Source organism: Giraffa tippelskirchi, chromosome 1 (assembly GCF_054371585.1).
Source record: "Giraffa tippelskirchi isolate mGirTip1 chromosome 1, T2T-mGirTip1v1.2.pri, whole genome shotgun sequence".
Lineage (NCBI taxonomy): Eukaryota > Metazoa > Chordata > Mammalia > Artiodactyla > Giraffidae > Giraffa > Giraffa tippelskirchi.
Window position 1 is genome coordinate 202807352 of NC_137275.1, and position 19560 is coordinate 202826911.

The 19560-nt window shown below is 40.0% G+C and overlaps 1 protein-coding gene across 4 annotated transcripts in view; it reads right to left on the reverse strand.

The window, feature by feature from the left end:
• SYK (spleen associated tyrosine kinase) overlaps window positions 1-19560 on the reverse strand; it is a 106387-nt gene that overhangs the window by 14982 nt on the left and 71845 nt on the right. For 2 of the 4 annotated variants that reach the window (XM_081571714.1, XM_081571722.1), the window contains 6 exons: window positions 19232-19275; window positions 17505-17573; window positions 8201-8288; window positions 6441-6618; window positions 2726-2935; window positions 1676-1865 (listed from right to left, as the gene is read on the reverse strand). In XM_081571714.1, coding sequence (XP_081427840.1) covers window positions 1676-1865; window positions 2726-2935; window positions 6441-6618; window positions 8201-8288; window positions 17505-17573; window positions 19232-19275 — 779 coding nt within the window. The remainder of the gene's footprint in view (window positions 1-1675; window positions 1866-2725; window positions 2936-6440; window positions 6619-8200; window positions 8289-17504; window positions 17574-19231; window positions 19276-19560) is intronic. The other 2 variants (XM_081571726.1, XM_081571737.1) reach the window with 1 other exon arrangement.

The following is a 19560-nucleotide window of genomic DNA, read 5'->3' on the forward strand; positions in this document are numbered from 1 at the left end:
CCTGATCCTTTGCCTTTTATTTCTACACTGTCTTATATATTTTCTTCCCCTTTTTTATAGATTTTCAGAGATCCACTTGTTCCCTTTTCAATATATGCTGTTTAATATCTGTGGCAATTGAAAAAATTGACCCTCATGTTCTTTGACATTCCTCTCTGCTGCCTTGAATATGGGTGATCTGTGGCTGCTTTGACCAATAGAATAAGTGGACAAGACTCTAAGCCAGTTCCTAGGCCCTGAAGTTAGGAGTGTGACAATCTTTCCTTCCTGCCTCTTGAGTAACTTGGTCTCAGGACCCAGTTGCCATGCTGTGAGGAAGCCCAGGGGTACATGGAGAGGCCACATGTAGATAAGTTATTGTTAAATGGGTACAGACCAGTGAAAGTCTCAGATCATGGCCCATGTCAAATCAGTCATTAGCGGTCTGAGTGAGCAGAGTGGAAATAAATCCTCCTGACCTCTTGGAACCACCCCCATGACACTGTATGGAGCAGAGATGTACTATTTCCTCCAAGCCCTGCTCATACTGCAGAACTATGATTAAATAAGTGCTTGGTGTTGTTTTAATGCACCAAGTTTTGGGACTATTTGTTATCTCAACTTCTCTGTCTCCTCTTTAAGCCCTTGCTTTAGATAGTCTGTATTTTCTTCTTCCTACTTATCATCATGAATTGCATGTTCCAAAGTGTCTCTAACTTTAAAATCTATTTTTTCTGGTGTGTATGTGTGGTTATTATTTGAGGGCTATTGTTTCCTTTGCTCCTTCTCCTAGCAGTCCCATCAAAGGGATCATTTGATGCTTTACACATTCTGGCTCATTTCTGAAGTGGCTTCTCTGGGGCCAGCTTGTCTATGAAGAATGGATTGAGGAGCTGTGATGGGAGCTCTGCTGCTGTTGCTCAGCCTTTGTGCTGATCCTTAGCTGACCAAGATTTGCTATCCATCACCATCTGCCATACCCACTGCTGTCTCTCAGAGAAAGCACGGTTTGGTGTATGTGGTCACTTAGGTGTCTTCTCCAGCCACTTTGTGGTGTGGCCCTCAGGGAAACTCCACATCTCTCATCCTGCTATTCACTACTTAGATCATCAGGGTATGTCATCTATTTCTGAGACTGCTGGACATTCCCAGAGACAAGAAGAGTTGAGAATATGTTCTTGACACCCTTTTCTACTATCTGGTCTCTATTACATTTTCCAGTGGGTCAGGGTAGACTCTACATACACTCTGTGACTGAGTTCGTATGAGGATGGGGCTTTTTACTTTTTTCCCTTCTTTTACTGTCTGTTAGTTCATTTGAGGGTTCATAGAGGAGCTTTGAAAAATCCTACTAGAGTCAACCTGTCCAATACGTATTTTCCAAAATAATTAACAAATGAGTTCTATTCTTGTTTTTTTTCCAGATGGATCATCATTAATACCTTGATTCCCTATTATTCTAAGGAACATAGTTTGGAAGATACTATTCTGAGTAAATCTCAAGTTGTGACATATTAGAGTATTTCCATTTTTTTAACAATAGAAGCAAAGCTTAAGAAGAACATTTCTTACACAGTTATTTTTCTATGGGGAAATTGCTTCTTGAAATCTTACCAAAATAAAATAAAGAAAACATATATTTGCATTTCAGATTTTTACTACCAGCTGCTCTGAATGATGGGTAAGTTGTTCATACCTTGTAGTAGTTTTCATCAGCACGAAGTGCTTTGGAAAGTCCAAAATCACTGATCTTGGCATAATGTTGAGTAACCAGCAATACATTCCTTGCAGCCAGATCTCTGTGCACAAAATTGGACTCTTCCAAATATTTCATTCCCATGGACACCTGATGAACCAGCTCTATGATGTTTTTATCCTTGACATGCCTGAAAGTCACACATATGTCATTAATGACAGTGAACAGGAGTCCATTTCAGAACAACCAACCATGCTTCTCATACAGAGAGAATATGAACCCACTTATTTTCTATTCTTCTAAAGCAAGAGTCACAAGTGGTGGTGACTGGTATTCAGCTGCTAGAATTTTCAACGTGTGCTTTGAATTACATGAAAAGCAATAGAACAGAGTGGTCAGACCTGGCTCATGGAGAACCAGGGTTCAGCTGGAACCCTCATTCCAATATTGAAAAGGTAAGAACACCAACCCTGAGTCTCATTTAAGTACAAACATAAGTGCAAATGGGATAAAGTAATCAGTGGCTGTTATTATGATTTATTCCTCATGACTCTGTATCTCAACCATGGCTGGAGATGAGCATAGCATGATTACTCCATTGATGGTTGCAATGAATTAACAGCAATGGATATTTTAAAAAATAATTACTTAGGGGAATGCAGTAGTCAGCCAGATATGTAAAATATCACTGTTTTCCCATATAAAATGTTTATTTAATTGTTTCTTTTAAAAGAGCACATTCTTTCTGCCTGGTGAGAGGAGAATGCTTGCCAAGATAGTCTAGAGCTGACTCTATCACCAGGCCCGTATGACATGAGCAAAGGAGACCAAATTGTTGAATTAGAGTTTTTCTTTATGCATTAAGAGCTAAAGAACACTTGATCGAAAGACTACAGCTCTCAAACCTCTTCACTCAAGGTCCCTGAGTGTGGGCCAACTCTGGGAAGGCATGGGAGGAGACAAGGGTTCTGGAAGAAATCAGGCTATGATGTGCATTGGGCAGCCAGGCCCTGCCCCTCACACATGAGCTGCTGGGGCACCTAAGGGTACCTGTTCTGTTGTAAATATTTGTTGAGTGGACCAAGTTCTGCCATCTCCATGACCAGCATCCAGGACTCAGCTTCACATATCCCTATCATGCGCACAATGTAAGGGTTGTCAAGCTGCTGCATGACATTTGCTTCTGCTAATAACTCATCCTTAAGAGCAGGGTCATTGGCTTCATTTTTCAGGATTTTCACAGCTACTGTTTTTACAACTCTGCAAAAGAAATCGGAACACATAAGAAACTTTTCAAAGTGGCTCATGTATAGATAATTATCTTCCATGAAGCATAATTCCTGTGCTGGAAATGATGTTATGGAAATACCTGCCACAGAGTGGAAATGTGTCTGAAGAAGCCATGTTGTACCTGTCTAATTCTTTAATCATGTTCTCTCATTTTATAGACAGGGAGTAATACCTAATTAGGTGAAAATAATGGGAGAGTGCTGAAGAATGCCCCAACCAACCAGAAAGCTGACACATTGTAGAATATTTAAATAACTTTCAAATAAACTTTAAAAACTATGACATGCATGGATTCCAGTAACATCTTGAGATTTATCACATCATTATGTGTAATGTATGTAATTACAACATGCCTTTAATATATGTTACAATGAATTTCTAGATGCAGAATTAAAAAGCATGCACGGTTGAAGCTTATAATTTACAAAACACTTCTAAAAACTGAGTTTTGCTAATTTTAAGCATGCTTCAGCAAGTTTGAAAAAAACTAATTCTTTTCCATTTTTGAATAAAAGCATCGTCTAAGTCATGTTTGAACTCTTGAAAATATTCTGACATAGTGGGGCTTAAATGAATAAATAGCACTTAACTATGTGCGATTTGAAAAACTGCATCTTTTCATGATACAGTTCCCACAAATGCAGGAAGTATAACTCTTTTTGTTGAACTTCAAAAGTAGAAAATAAAAACAGAAGTATCAAATAAAATAGGTTAAATAACAGAATAACAGAGTAAGTCTGACATACATTCAGAAAAGAACATGTAGCTGTAGTGTAGAACTCAAGAGTATTTACACATTAGACACAAGATGTAGTTCCTACACAGATGGAAGTATAGAACTTCTCCAAGACCCAAGAAGCCTCTGATCCTGCTCCTGAGATCAAGGAAATATAATCTTATGCCATCTTTAGATAGTTTATTGTTTTACCTTTCACATTTCAGTCTACCATCTATCTGGAACTAGTTTCATGTATGGTGTGAGGTAGGGGTCAAAATTAACAAGCACAAACCTCTTGATTCTTCCAATGTTTAAGGAAGAAAGAACATTCACAAACTCTTCCAGAAACAAAAAGAGGAAGGGGACTTCCCAACTCATTTTATGAGGTTAGCATTAGCCTGATGTCAAAACCAGACAAGGAAATTACAGCAAAATAATTTACTGATATCTCTCATGAATGTAGATGCAAAAATTCAAAGGGAAATATTATAAAATTTAATTCAGTGCTTTATGAGAAAGACATAATGAATATATAACTCATGGATAGGATAGGTTTATTCCAGGAATGCAAGGTGGGTTTAACATCTGAAAATCAATCAATGTAATTCATCCATAAACACAATAAAGTAGAAAAAGACTACGGCCCTATCAGCAGAGGAGAAATAGTAAACAAAAAAAAAATGGAACACACATTTACGATTAAAAACAAATCTCTCAGAAAAGTAGAAATAAAAGGAAAATAATCTGATAAAGGGCAGCTATGAACCTAGTGGTGAAATATTGAAAGTTTTCCCCCTGAAATCAGGAATGAGGAATGTGACCACTGGTGCTTTTATTTAACATTGAACCACAGTTCTAGTTAATACAATAAGGCAAGGAAGAAGTGTAAAAATATAAGAATTGGACAGGATGAAATCAAACTGTTGTTATTTATAGGTGATATATTTCTGGGTCAAACAATACACAAATAAATTACTGGAAATAATGAGTAAAAATAATAGAAGACTTTAAGAAAACTTGTTGGCCATCAGGCAAACAGACAAAATCATATTCTTGCGTTCAAGCAATGCCAAGGAATAGCAAGTAAAAATTTTAAAATTATACCACATATATTAAAACCCAAAATACTAAATACCTATGAATTAATCCAGCAAAGAAGCTGTGCAAGACTTCTACACAAAAAACTAAATAATTTTGCTCAGAGAAATTAAAGACCCAAGTAGATGGAAAGATGGGTCATGCTTATTGATATGAAGACTCAATACTATAAAGACATCATTTTGTCCCCAGTTAACCTATATGGCCTCTCCTCTCCCCACATCTCTCATTGAAATTGTGCATCTGTAGTCATGTCCATGTCAATTTGCATATTTACTTAAGCAAGGAATTGAGTATTGCAAACTAGTTGAGAAAATTTATACCTTAATACAGGATAATTTATATTCATTTTATAAAATAATGGACATATATCATATTAATTTATTTAAAAGTAAGCATAGCAGTCATATATCTATATATATATATGACTTTATATATCTGTCATATATATATATATATATATATAAAATATATACCCAAAAAGTCAGACATGACTTAATGACTGAACAACAACATATATATACATGTATAAACACATATAGTGAAAGGGGCAGGATTAAAAGCATCAGTTTCTGTGCATACTCTTGCTTGTATTTTTTACCCTTGAGCCATGTAAACTATCTATTCAAGAAAAAACTGTATACAAATCCCTTAAATTTAAAATAGCATCAAACAACCAAACCCAATTATATTCATATCAGTAACATCCTAGCTTGGACATAGATTTTCAGAGGATTTTTTTCAAAGGACTTTAGAAATCAATAATTTTACTGAAAATTCCATGACAGATGCTTTCTAAGCACCAAATAAAATGCAAAGAGATTTTTAGTAATCTAGCAATTTTAAGCATTATATAATACATGCTAGGGTTTCCCAGGTGGTGCTAGTGGTAAAGAACCTTCCTACTAATGGAGGAGACATAAGAGACCTGGGTTCAATCCTTGGGTTGTGAAGAGCCTCAAGAGAAGGAAATGGCAACCCATTCCAGTATTCTTGCCTGAAGAATCCAATGGACAGGGAAGTCTGGCAGGCTACAGTCCATAGGGTTGCAAAGAGTTGGACCCGACTGGAGCAACTTAACACGTAGGCACACACACATAATACATACTGTTCTTTGAAATTATAGACTAGAGCAAATAAATAATTAGACTAATGATACTTGTCATCAGAATTTTCTGATTAAGAGAAATGAGACACAATTTTTAAAAATCAAAGAAAATAAGTGAAAACACTGTTATCAATGAATGATTGCATCTTAAATAATACGTATGTATATGCATGTGCATATAAAGATCTAGAAATTATAGACACTCGGGTTTGTTAACAGTTGTGGTGTTTGGGTGGTAAAATATGATGTTTTTATTTTCTTACATTGTCACTGACTCTATTTCTTAATTCTCTATAAGGGACACACAATACATCTAAACTAATATGAACATAACTATTACATACACAGTTAATATATATAATGGATGCTTTCATTGTAATTGTACCAGAAATGAACGAAAAGTACACAATCAATCACAAAGGATTTAGCCACGTCACGTTACATTTTGTGTCTGGGATTAAAAGACCATGATACATGTGTATGTGGTAGTTTCTAGAATGTAAGCTCACATGAGAATAAGTGCAGGGAAATGGTGCAAACTTTTGACTTACTTTTTCATCTGGTAATAGCCCTTCTTCACGGTCCCAAAGTTCCCAGAGCCCAGTTCCTTGTCCTCTAGGGTCAGCAGCTTCCGGTCCAGGTAGACCTCCTTGGGCCGGATCTCCTCGGGGTCTGCATAGGGGCTTTCGTAGACCTCAGTGTCCATGGGTAAGGCTTCTCTCTGAGCTTCTGAAAAGGAGTTAAGAAACTTACAGCCCGTGGATTTGACCCCATGTGAAACTGCCATCGTCCCCTGCTCCTGCCTCCTGGGGTCATGCCTTGCCTTTCATGACCTTGGTTACCTTGGGCATTTACAGTGCCTGTGAGCACTTGAGACACAGCCTTTCCCATCTATGGCACGGTAGGAAAATTCCCCTCATCTTTGTTGTACTTAACCCCTGTTCTTGCACTAATGTACATCAAGAAAGAGTTTTCCTGTCAGCAGTAGAGACGGATGTGCTCAGTCGTGTCCAAATCTTTGGGGTCCCATGGACTGTAGTCTGCCAGTCTCCTCTGGATTTTCTAGGCAAGCATACTGGAGTGGGTTGCCACCTCCTATTCCAGAGGACCCTCCCAACCCAGGGGTTGGGCCTGTATCTCTTGCCTCTCCTGCACTGGCAGGTAGATTCTTTACCATTAGCATCTCCTGGGATGTGGCCCTCCTAATGGACTGTGGTGCCTTTAAACTGTCTGAAAATCCTGGCCCTCCTTCACTGAGAGGCGGGGGTCTATGTCACCTCCCCTCCGTGGCTTTTGTAATCATGTCCACCGATACAGTACATCAGTAGTGATATTTGTGATATACTCAGGCCAGGTCCTAAAAGCTATGCACCTTCTGTCTGGGTTGCTGGAAATCTTGAAGCTTCAGACTCCATGCAGTTGTTTAACTGTCCTGGCTCCTTCTATGCTGTGAGAATGCCCCAGCCAGTCCAGGTGGAGAGACCAGATGAAGAGTCTCTGAGGCTCCGTACCCTGGGGATGAAAGATGCTGGCCGGCCTCCAGCACCCTGGTTCTAGTCCCACCACGGTCTCCACTCCTACTGGCCCAGCTCCACCCCCAATCTGCCTGCAAGAGGCCCCATGCCGCCACGGCCCGGTTCAGCCTTGCCCAGATTCCTGACCTGCATGAGATAAATAACTGCTGCTGATTTAAGCTACAAAGTTTGGGGCTGATTTTTTGTAGCATTAAATAGATCAAGTTTACCACTTAAAACAAAAGCCTGGGGCCACCTAGAAAACCTAAGAAGTTTATCCAGAGGCCCCATTTCTGACCAGTCTAATAGAGGCCTTGTGAGTTTGAAGGGGTGCTTCCTCTCCTGGCCTCACAGAATCACTTCAGTTCCCTGAGCATGTCTAGAATCCCAAAACTTAGACATTTCTTCAGTTTTTACCAGCTGCCCGTTGCTGGACTTCCATTTGAATTTACTCCTGGACACAGATATTTTTCCAAGAACAGCTCTTAGAAATGGAAACTTTAAGTAGCATCAGTTATTACTGGAAAAGGTGAGATGTTCTGAAGCAGTGGGTTTGAAGGATATTTTCAACATGGCTGATTTATTGTGAGGTAGGCTGTACAGACCATTTCATCCAACAGACACCACTACTTGCAGACACATGGCATCTTCCACCTGCCACCAGATGACAGGATCACTCATTGAAGCAGCACTCTTACAGCTGCTGACAGCAGGGTGAGCCCACCCTGCCATTTGCAAGGGACTGTGGGAGGCATCCTTGCACTGTGAATGCCCTGGACTAAAGGGGCAGCTCTTACCTCTCTCGTTGGCCCACGGTCCTCGGTCTGGCTCGTAAGGGTTGAATATTGTAGAACTATCTGCCTGGTTCCCTGGGGATGTAGAGGCCTGAGGCACACAAATGATAATAGCTCATTTTTCTTCATGAATAACACTGTTGAGTTGGCCTGCATACTAATTTTTATTTTCAAACAATCACATCTTAATGTAAGCAGGGAAGACAAAGGAAGGAACCAGGAAAAGAGACAGGAAAACAACAACAACAGCATGGCCTATCTCATTCTCTGGGCAACTGATGGGATGCTGTGAAGGCTAAATGCAGCTCATGCTCCTATAGCAGAAGGGGCCTGCAGGGATCCCAGGCAGTGTTGTGAGAGACTTAACCAGAACTGTTTCGGTGGAATTCCTGCCTACTTACTTGCCCTTTCAAATCCTACTTCCACTTTTCTAAAAGATGCTGAGGATTTTCATTATCCCTTTGGATTCATTCTCCTCCATTAATTCTTTCTACTATTACAGAGAAGTTATTGAAAAAGAAACATTAAGTATCCACCAGCTACTTCAACCCACTTCCCAGCTCTAAAGCATCCATGAATTCCCAGTATCCATATGTATCTTTACAATCTGTGGAGATCTAGCAACATTTGCGTGGATGCCAGAGGGTAGTGTTGGTCTGGTCAGTAAGCTAGATGTACCAAGATGAAGCGGCTGCTAGCATCCGAGGGTCTAGTGCCCCACCTGTTAATTGTTACTATCATCATCATCATCATCATCAACCAACCCTTTGAGATAGGGAAGCCTGTTTTTGCTAATCTAAAGGAAGGTATTTCTTCCTTGTAACCAGAGCAGGTAACTGACACATATAAAAAAGCCTTGCTGGCCATTATTAATGGCAGCTATCCTTATTATTTATTTGATTTGCACCAATATGCACCAGAGAATAATGGAGGGAAATCCACTGTTATATTCCTATATCCTTTCCTTTCCAAAAGTCTCTATCTCAGTTCTGCCTGATCCACCTTTACCCTCAACTAAAAACAAAGGTATGTGCTTACTGTTATATTCCTATATCCTTTCCCTTCCAAAATCTCTATCTAAGTTCTGCCTGATCCACCTTTATCCTCAACTAAAAACAAAGGTATGTGCTTAGTCACTCACTCATGTCCGACTCTTTGTGACCCCATGGACTGTAGCCCTCCAGGTTCCTCGGTTCATAGAGATTCTCCAGCAAGAATACTGGAATAGGTTGCCATGCCCTCCTCTAGGGGATCTTCCCAACCCAGAGACTGAACCTAGGTCTCCCACATTGCAGGTGGATTATTTACTGTCTGAGCCGCCAGGGGAGCCCAAGAATACCGGAGTGGGTAGCCAACCCTTCTCCAGGGGATCTTCCTGACTCAGGAATCGAACTGGGGTCATCCTGCATTGCAACCAGATTCTTTACCAGCTGAGCTAACCGGGAAGCCCCAAAACAAGGGTATTGCTACTAAATTTGGTTCACAGGAAAACCACGATTCAAATCATCTTTTTGGCGTGAGTTGAATGGAAAGAAATTTTATATATCCGTTTTTTTTTTAGCAGTGCCCAAACAGTGGCCGTGAAGAAATGAGATACTGCCATATTTTGGAGAAATTTAGAGAAACAGAGACAGTAAGCTGAATTTTACAGTCACTTATCTACTGGCACACACAGAATGTTCACCTGCCTTCCTGACATCCCTAGCTTGGGATCCAAAAGTACAGTAATGAAGTCACAGCGCATCACTGTTGCGACATGGTCACTTGTGCCTGAAACTGTCTTCCTGCTGCTTACCGAGGTCTATAGAGCCCCGGCTCACCATGGCAAAGACCCTTCTGACAAACTAAAGGACATCCGCTCTTATGTGTCAATGGGATGCCATTGTATCCATTTTCTGATGACTATCTCAGCATTCTTATCAAACTGTTTAATAGAAACAGCTGTGATGTATCAAGAATGAAAATAGAATATAAATTACAGAGGATATAATCATTTACTCACTGCATCAGAGCTTTGTTGCTAAATTGTTCATTCCACCACGGCTAAATAAAAATGTGTTCAACAAACATAACATGAATGAATGAGTGAATGGAGATAAACTTCAAACTGGGAGGTGTGAAATGTAAACACTTTTAATGTGATTTAAAAACGAGTTCTCTCTCAAGTTCGTCTGTTAATAGGTGTGGATAATTCCAAATAACAATATATCACTTTTAAAAGTTAACATATGATTATAAGACTCTTGGATATACGGTTAGTTCACTTTTTATTTATGATATAATTACCCTGTCTCAACAGAACTGTCCTAGGAGAAACTAGGTAATTCCCAAAGCTTGCCATACTCCTGCTCTGCTGAGTCCCCTCCGGTAATCAAAGTACAAGATTGAAATGGTTTTCAAATTTAAAAATAAATTCTCTTTTAGGTTCACATTGACTATCATTTTAACTTCTCTGATTTTTTCCCTCAAAGTAGGAAGGTTCTGAACTCGAAAGCAAAACCATGACCCCAGGACCAGCCATCATGGACAAGGAGAAGGCATAGATACCCCTTCTCTGCACTGGAAGGCTTCCCATCCTTTGCCCACTTAGGGATGTATTCCAGGACTGCAGCCCTCCGCCCTGACAGGATGTTCTCCGGAGCAGAAAGACTTCATAAAGGCTATTACATTTGAAGCCAGAATGCAGTGATCTGCAATATGAATCCTGCCAGGGAGAATTTAAAAACAGAGGTGGGGATGTAAAAAGTACGGAAAAAAACACTAGGGCATGAGGAGTGGGAATCAGTCGTGACGGCCACAGTTGGCCTACAGCCGTGGACAGAGTTATGCATACTCTGATTGGCTGTGTGGTGTTCATCCCTTGCCTATCTTGTCTATGGATAAGGAAATGGGTTGCGGGTCTCCTCTCGAGAAGGTTGAGCCCCATCTTTTAAGCCGAGGTGGTTCAAGGGTTTCATTTCAACACTGCCCACTTAGACCACCACATGATTACCAGTCTTTTCAGCCTAAACCCCAAGTTTCCCTCAATAACCACATCAGCTCCCTGCCTGGACCCCTCAGCCCTCCCTGCCCTGACTGGGACGGAGAGTGGAAATACTCTCCAAAGAGAATGCTCTTTGGAAGGAATGGGAGGTTTTTCTACTGTGTCTGTTAAAAAGGCCGTATCGACTTTATTTGAAGATGAAGCTACAAACGCAAGTTTCATCTTTCCCAAAGCACTTGGTGATTCTACCACTCAGTGTAACAACAAAACCCTATGGAATCAAATGCTTGATTGAAAAGAAGATTTGAGGACTTTGTAAACAATGAACTCTAAGGCAAAATGATAAATTAGGAAAGTATTGTTAGTACTTAGAATTGAAATGCCTTTTTATTTAATGAAAAACGTATTGCTGATCCATTCTATCATCTGTCGTTATTACTTCTGCGCTGTATTTTATCATTTATTCCGCCCCAATCAATAGCATCCCCTTTTCTGCATAGAGAACAAGGTATAAATGAAATGTTGACTGTTGCTTTCCCCCTACTTTTGCTGACATTTGAAACCGAAGTCAAACCTGCAGGGCACCACTAGGTGGCACTAGCTATCTTAGCTTCCCACCTCCCAAAGAGCAATTCGTGTTTCAAGTTTTGTAAATTCAAATAAAAACAGATCACTCCACAATAATACAAATAATAGTTGTTTAGGTTGGGAAGATCCCCTGGAGGAGGGCATGGCAACCTGCTCCAGCATTCTTGCCTGGAGAATCCCCATGGACCGAGGAGCCTGGCGCGCTACAGTCCACGGGCTTGGAAAGTGTCAGGCACGACTGAGCGACTAAGCACAGCACAGCACCGGTTATCAATTACGATCCCTGATCTCGTGCTGGCTACTTAGCTGCAAGCAGAAAATATATTTGACAAATATCCTTTGAGTGCCTATTTTTAAGAAGTACAGATTCAGAAGTGAACAAAAGAGAAAAATATATTGCTTTTATGGAGCTAATTCAGTTTCCTGACTCGGGAACATTGTTTGCCAGGTATTCTGATTTTCATTTCTAGACCTTAATTTTTAGACTTAAAACAGATTTTCAAGTCAGGTAACAGCAGCAATAATGATGACAATATATTTAATGCTTGTCACCACTGCAATGACAAAAAGAGCTTGTGGGCTTCAGAAATTTTAGCTGCCCACACCAGACACAGTTCTGGTCTTCAGTGGAATGACTGGTCCCAGTCCAAGGCTCCAGAGCTAAAGGCAGACTCTCCTTGGCCAGGGCATGAAATAATCTTTGGTTTGCTTCAGATCCATAAAAATAAGCACTTGGCTGTCATAATTAATCTTCCTTCACCTTAGAAGCAAATATCTAAAAGCTGGTCCTTTATAATGATGTAGAAACATTTTCTCAAGGGTTTGGTCCACTGCTTCCACATTACCGAGTACATGGGTATGATTTAAGGACTCCTTCTTTCTTTCTCCTAGCTGATTCTTAGTGAATCGTGTTAAAATGTCTAAAAGTATTCCAATCAGCAATGTACGTGCTGGAATAAAACATGAAAAATGGATTTTATTTTTTATTTTTTCTTTTTAATTTTTTTTTAATGGAAACAAGAGAAAAATGGATTTTAATTTGAAATTCTAGAACATTTTTCCACAACTAAGACAAATGTGAATGCTATGTTTCATCTTAGAGAATGTTCCTTTGAACTCTGAAACAGAAGCACAGTCTTTAAGGCTGCTGTTGTTCAAACTGACAGTCATCCTCAATAGAAGGATTGGTTTACATACTTAGAGCAGCAAAGAAAAATATTCCAATGCTAACAATAGGAGGAATTTATTTATGTAAGGATTACCAGTCCTTAGAGTAAGTGATGGCAGGAAGCAAGGAGAGGGTAGATTATACTTGTATTATTCTTCAGTTAAATTCATTCATATTTTCAAATGTTAAAATGTTACTAATCTCTAAAGAAAAATACTCCTGTCCTTAAGTTTTTGTTATAAAATTTCAAATTATCTGATTAATAATATCCTGCAAACCATAACACATTTGTCATTAACTATCGGCATGCTAGAGTTAATTCAGGTTCTATCATGTCCATTTTGTGCCTGAATTATTTAAAAAACTATTCATATTGAACAAATAAACAAATTCAAGAAAGTTATTTATACCTTAACAGATGAGCTATTTGACATAATTCCCACAAGTCTTTTTCATGACTAGTTAACTAATGAAAAATTCCCCTTCTATTTTTTAAAACCTAAGTATTAGTTCTCCTAAAGTATTTCCGGTGAGCAATTAAAATATTTTTAATTCATTGCTTAAATCATACAATGCTTTGCTTTATCAATGAACTACTGATATTTTTGGCTTTTATGAAAGTTCAATGCATACTTTAAAGCTGTTATAAATTTAAATAGACAGTAGACCTCTTTTAGCCAGAAAACTATTTCCACAGTATTAACCAGATTAATTAGCTTCTAATATTTATCTTTTAAAATTGATTAAATAATTTAAAAGGGGCAAATTTTAAAAGGCACAATAGGGTTTCAGTGAAAAAATGGGTCTCCTTGACATGCCATTTCCTATTCCCAAGGCAACTAGTGCTATCAGTATTTTCTATATTCTTCTAGAACATTCTACACTGTATCAGCACATATATATGTGCCTGACTTTGTCATCTTCAATTAACACTGCATTTTGGAAATGATTCTATATCTCAGCTACCCATTGTGGTATGAATTTTATCACAACTGATTTCATTTATTTCCCATTGATTGATTTTTAAATAATTTTCAGACTTAGTCAATGGTACAATGTTAGAATGTCAATGATACAATGTTAGACATGTACCATTTCACACTTCTCCAATAACGTACAGCTTATTCACCACACACTTGTTGTGTGGTGTCACCAAGCATGTTTATTTGGGCTAGTTTTACTGATGGACATAAGAGAGCACCATAGTTTTAACTTGCATTTCTCTTATTATGAAATGGAACAGCTTTTCCTATGCTTAAGACATATTTATATTTTCTTTCCTATAAGGTATCCTCTGCCCATTAACTTATTAGTTAGTTAAAACTTTTATTGATTTATAGAATTTCTTTATATAGTAAAGATATTGACTTCATATATATATGATCACTGCTAATGTTTATTCCAAGTTTATTAGGTTTCTTTGGAAGAAATTTTGGTTCTTATCCACACATGTATTTTATTTTTTGGTAGTCTTGCTGATATTTTCTTCATTTTCTTTAGACATATTCTTAATCTAAAGACCTACTTAACCTTATTTTCTGGATATTTCGGTAGTCACTGTAGATGAGTGGGCTTCAGGCTGCTTGGGACAAGGACAGGGGTGGGAGTGGGGCTTATTTCTTCACAGCGCTGGGTTACTGTTTCCTGGGGTGATAGCATCTTGATGTGTCACCCTGGCTGGCCTGAATGATATTGCTGTGTTATTGACTCAAACTATGATCACGGTACTGCTGTGGAGGGATTTTGCAGAGGTAATTAAAATTCTTAATTAGTTGATTTTATTTAGGGAGATTATCCGGGGTGGGCTTGACTTACTCAGTCAAGAGTTCTTAGAAGAGGTTGAGACTTTTCTAAGAGGGGTGGGGCAGGGGAGTGACTGACCCTTGGCTGTTAATGGTAGTTCCACTTTGCTTATTGTCCCTTCCTGATGACTTGCCCTATGGACATTGAACTTGCCCCAACAGTTGTGTAAGGCAAGTCCTAGTGATAAGTCAATATATATGTGTGTGTATACATGTATACAGATGTGTATATAAATATGTACTTATGTGTGTTAAAAATGTACTTATGTGTGTGTATGCGTGTGAGTGTGCTGTGGGTGTGTTTCATGCATAAACCTTTGACTGATCACATTCTCCTGGTTGAACCCTGAATGATGCCCTTGGACACTACAGGATTAAGGTAAATATGGAAAGGTGTGTCTTCTCTGCAGTGAAACTGCTTGTGTCTGGGACTGCACATGGGTGGAGGACTGTGCATCGGCACACTGGCCTTGGGCTATCAGAAAGAGAATGATGAATAAACAAGAGGTGGGAGTCAAGAGTGTGCTCCAAGTCCACAGGGACTCCTCCGTGGCTGCCACACAGACCCTATGCATGGAGGGGCCAAGGAAGCCAGGTGAGTGAAAGGTTCTAAGCCTGCCGATGGTGCTCCATGAATGGGCAACTCAGTGTCCTTCCCCCAGTTGTACCATAATATGAAGTTTTGTCAATGCAGTGCTTGATTAAGGACTCAAAGAGATGACTCATGGTTGAAAAGCACCTTGAACCAGAGCATATTTTGAATCAGTTGATGGGGCACCATCTGGCCTATTTTCCCCAGAATTTGGTCCTATGAGATGCCATTGTGACAACTAGGTGTACCCTCCCCATGGAGAAGGGGTGAGTGCAGAGGGGGGTTCAGGGCCAGAAGGGCCAGAAGGTGGCAGCCGTGGATAGTTTCACCTTGAACCATGGGGAATGTTGACCTCTCCAAGGCCAAAGCCTCAATCACCTATTGGCCTTGGTGGCTTGAAACAAACACCAAGTCATGGGGCAAAAGGGGTACTGGCATAGAGCATGCATTCCCTTGACAACTCCCCAGCCTTCCAGCTCCTAACATACCACCCTGGCGTGGACAGCCCTCAGGGTCACCCCTCTAAGAGCAATGCCCCATCATAACTGATGTTTCCCCTGAGCTGATCCACTCTGACTGGGAATGTGGCCTCAAAACAGATAGTTACTCCATTCAGGTTTATCACCTAACTTCCCCCCTCAAACACTATATTAAACTCACTTCTCTTTTTTGTAGTCAACAAGATTGAAAATATCTAGAATATAACAGCCCACTTGGAAAGAAAATCTCAGGGCTTTTATGCTCTTCATTTACATTGTTTCTGCTAAGTACTTCAGGCAATCTGCTTCATAAACTGATGCTTGGTTATATGCTGACATGTCTAGAAAAGGGGCTTCCTGGGTTGCTCAGCTGATAAAGAATCTGCCTGCAATATAGGAAAACCCAGTTCAATTGCTGGGTTGGGAAGTTCCACTGAAGAAGGGAAAGGCTATCCACTTCATTATTCTTGAGCTTCCCTGGTGGCTCAGATGGTAAAGAATCCACTTGCAATTTGGGAGACCTGGGTTTGATCCCTGGGTTGGGAAGATCCCCTGGGGGAGGGCATGGCAACCCACTCTAGTATTCTAGCCTGGAGAATCCCCATGGACAGAGGAGCCTGGTGGGCTACAATCCATGGGGCCACAAAGAGTCGAACACGACTGAGCAACTAGGCACACATGTCTGGAAAAGTGCTAACTGGATATGAAAATGGAAAGAATTATTAATAAAATCATTTTATACCACAATGATAAAACTAAAAAAAATAAATCCGTATATATTCTATAAATATTTTTTGAGGGAGGTGATTCATTATAACTAGGTCATTAAAAAAAACTTTTTATTTACCTCATAATTCAATCATAGGGCAAAATACGAATACGCATTATATGTCAGCTTTTGTTGCTGTTGCTTAGTCACTAAGATGTGTCTTTTGCAACCCCGTGGACTGTAGCCTGCCAGCCTCCACTGTCCATGGGATTTCCCAGGCAAGAATACTAGAGTAGGTTGCCATTTCCTTCTCCAGGGGATTTTCCCAAACCAGAGATCAAACCCGTGTATCCTGCATTGGTTAGTGGGTTCTTTGTCACTGAGCCACCAGGAAAGCCCATATGATGTCATCTTTACTGTCTCATAAATAAAAATGATGTTTCTAATCCTCAAATTCCACCTTGTCTTTATAGATGTTATACTTCAGGTTCTGTGGTGGAACTCTACAGCCACAATGAAGTTACTATGGCACTTGATATTTATGAAATCAGTGACCTTGTGTAGTCACTGGGCAGGATCCACACTACTTTGGCTATTCCTTCCACCAACGTGTAATTTATCTAGTCAATTACCATAACACTACAGCATGTGATTCTGGTTTCCCTGGAAAAGACTTTCCCATATGAGAATTCCCTCCCACCTATCACACTGACGGACACGACTGCCAAGTGCTCATTGTAGCAGAAAGAGCGCGCTCGTGGTGATGGACTTTGCAGCAAAGGGACTTGGACCCACATGGAAAGCACAATGAGGACCGGGCACGGGCTGCCCACGAGGGCTACACATGGCAGGGACATGAGACCAGAGCAGCAGGAGGGTCGGCAGCAGTGCACACGGAGGGGCAGCCACAGGGCAGAGCGTGGGTGCCGAGTGCGGGTCTGTCCTACCACTTAGTCAGGGACAGCAAGCAGGGGACGCTTTAGCACCTTTCTGTGGTCACGCTTTGGGAAGGAGTATGATTTGATTCTTGAGATTATTCCACCCGCTGACCAAGTCTAGAAACCATAATGGCAAAGAGGAATAGTAAATGTTTCAGAAAACAAATACAGGCTACCTTACATGACATGTTATTTTAGCTGTTCTATAATTACAGTAACCCCCTCCAGATTCTGTTGATGAAATGCACTAGAGGCAACATGTGATCATTAGAAAGGCTTCAGGAAAAGCCTATTAATTTGAATAGAAGGATCTGGGAAAATATTTTGGCAATATTTTCCACGGAAGGCTATAAGATTCAAGTTTTCATATTAAATAGCCCACTTTTCATATATAATTATTGTCAAACTGAAGACAAATCATCTTAAAGAAACTAATTCTGAGAGCCCAATTTTGTTACTTCTGGGTGCTGGTTCCATGATATTTGTGGAAATTCACTGAGTTGGACCTTTAGGGAACATGCATATTTTTATATAGTCAGTAAAAAGTTTTTCCAAAATGTCTAACTCCTTGAAGCCATTACGTGATGCACAACTATATAGAAGCCTTGATATTCTTTTAAAGTTCTCACCCCTAAGCCCACCTGCCTCTTAGAGGAAAATGGACCTGTCTCATGGTGGATAAAATCTTAAAGTTGATCCGCCAGGCCCACGAGTCGTGTAAAGGATAAAACAAACTGATGACTCCATAAAGGTGTTTTACTTGAGAAGTTGATCCCAAAGTTCACTGGCATTTCAGTTCCCCTGATTTGGAGACAAGAGCTGCCGCAGAAAGACTGCTTGGTTCAGCATATGTGCAGCTTCCGAATAAGTCATTACCCCCTACCACGGGTAGAGGGTTCATTCCACCTTCTGCAGATTTTAAGGGTTAACAGGCAGAAAGTGAGGTATAGAGCACATGTTGGGGGAATTTTTAGACCTCACAAATGGCATTAAAGGACATCAAAGGTCCACAGTCAGGTCCCCTTCAAAGTAGCAGGACATAATTCCTGCTTGGAGTATAAATCTGCGTGTCAGCTCCTAAGAGTCTGGAGGGAAGAGAGAGCTGGAATTTTCTCTCTTCAGGAGCATCAGGCATGTGTTGGCCAAACGCACATGTAGAAGTGTGGATAGATCACATTCTCACCACCCACTGATGTGGAGGGGATGGTGGGTTCTTGCCAAGCCTTCAACTCCATCCTTTTCTAGAGGCTTCTTCTCTAGTGATAGCACCAAGCACCCCCATTCCAAGCCTTCCTCCACCAAGCTATGGCCAAAGCAGCTCTCCTGGAAAAGGTGAGTTTTCTGACAACAATGTCTTGGTTGATTTAACCAAAAGAGTTTGGCAGTCAACCTCACCGAGACAACTTATATACCCAGCTTACTACCCACCATGCATGTGGTCACATGGATCATACATGTGACTCCTCATGGATGGGTCAGGGCTGAACCTGAATATGTTACCATTTCCAAAATCTGCCAGGAGGTATATTTCTGATTTAACATTGGGTTGCATGGATATTTCATATACTTTTAGAAAATGGAGGGATTTTAACCTACCAAAGAAGCTAACTTAGCTACCTCAGAACTGAAAATAGGCTGATTCTAGCTGACACCAGCAATCCCAGTTTATCAAGTGTGATAAAAACAATGACCATTACTCCTTTGTCTAAAAATACTTTTCATTGTGCTAATATACAACTGCTTCATCTTTAATGGCATGGCTAAGTAACACTTACCCCAGGATGAGAACTTGGAAGTTGTGGACGGAAGTTGATATTTCCTGGTTAGAAAGAATATGCACAATTACTGCTATGTCAGTGAAAACCATCTATTTATCCCCTCCCCCACTGCAGATCAATCAATGTGACTGTAAAATATTACCGCTTGAGGAGCAGATACATTTTCTGCATACATTTCTTGTTATTCTCTTTCACTCAATTTTCTCATATAAGCAATAAAAGCAAATTCATTTTTTTAGAGTTATTGACTAGTTTTTGATGAATGATAAATATACAACTGGAGTAATCATTTTAATCAATCAGTAAAAACAAAATCTCATCCCATC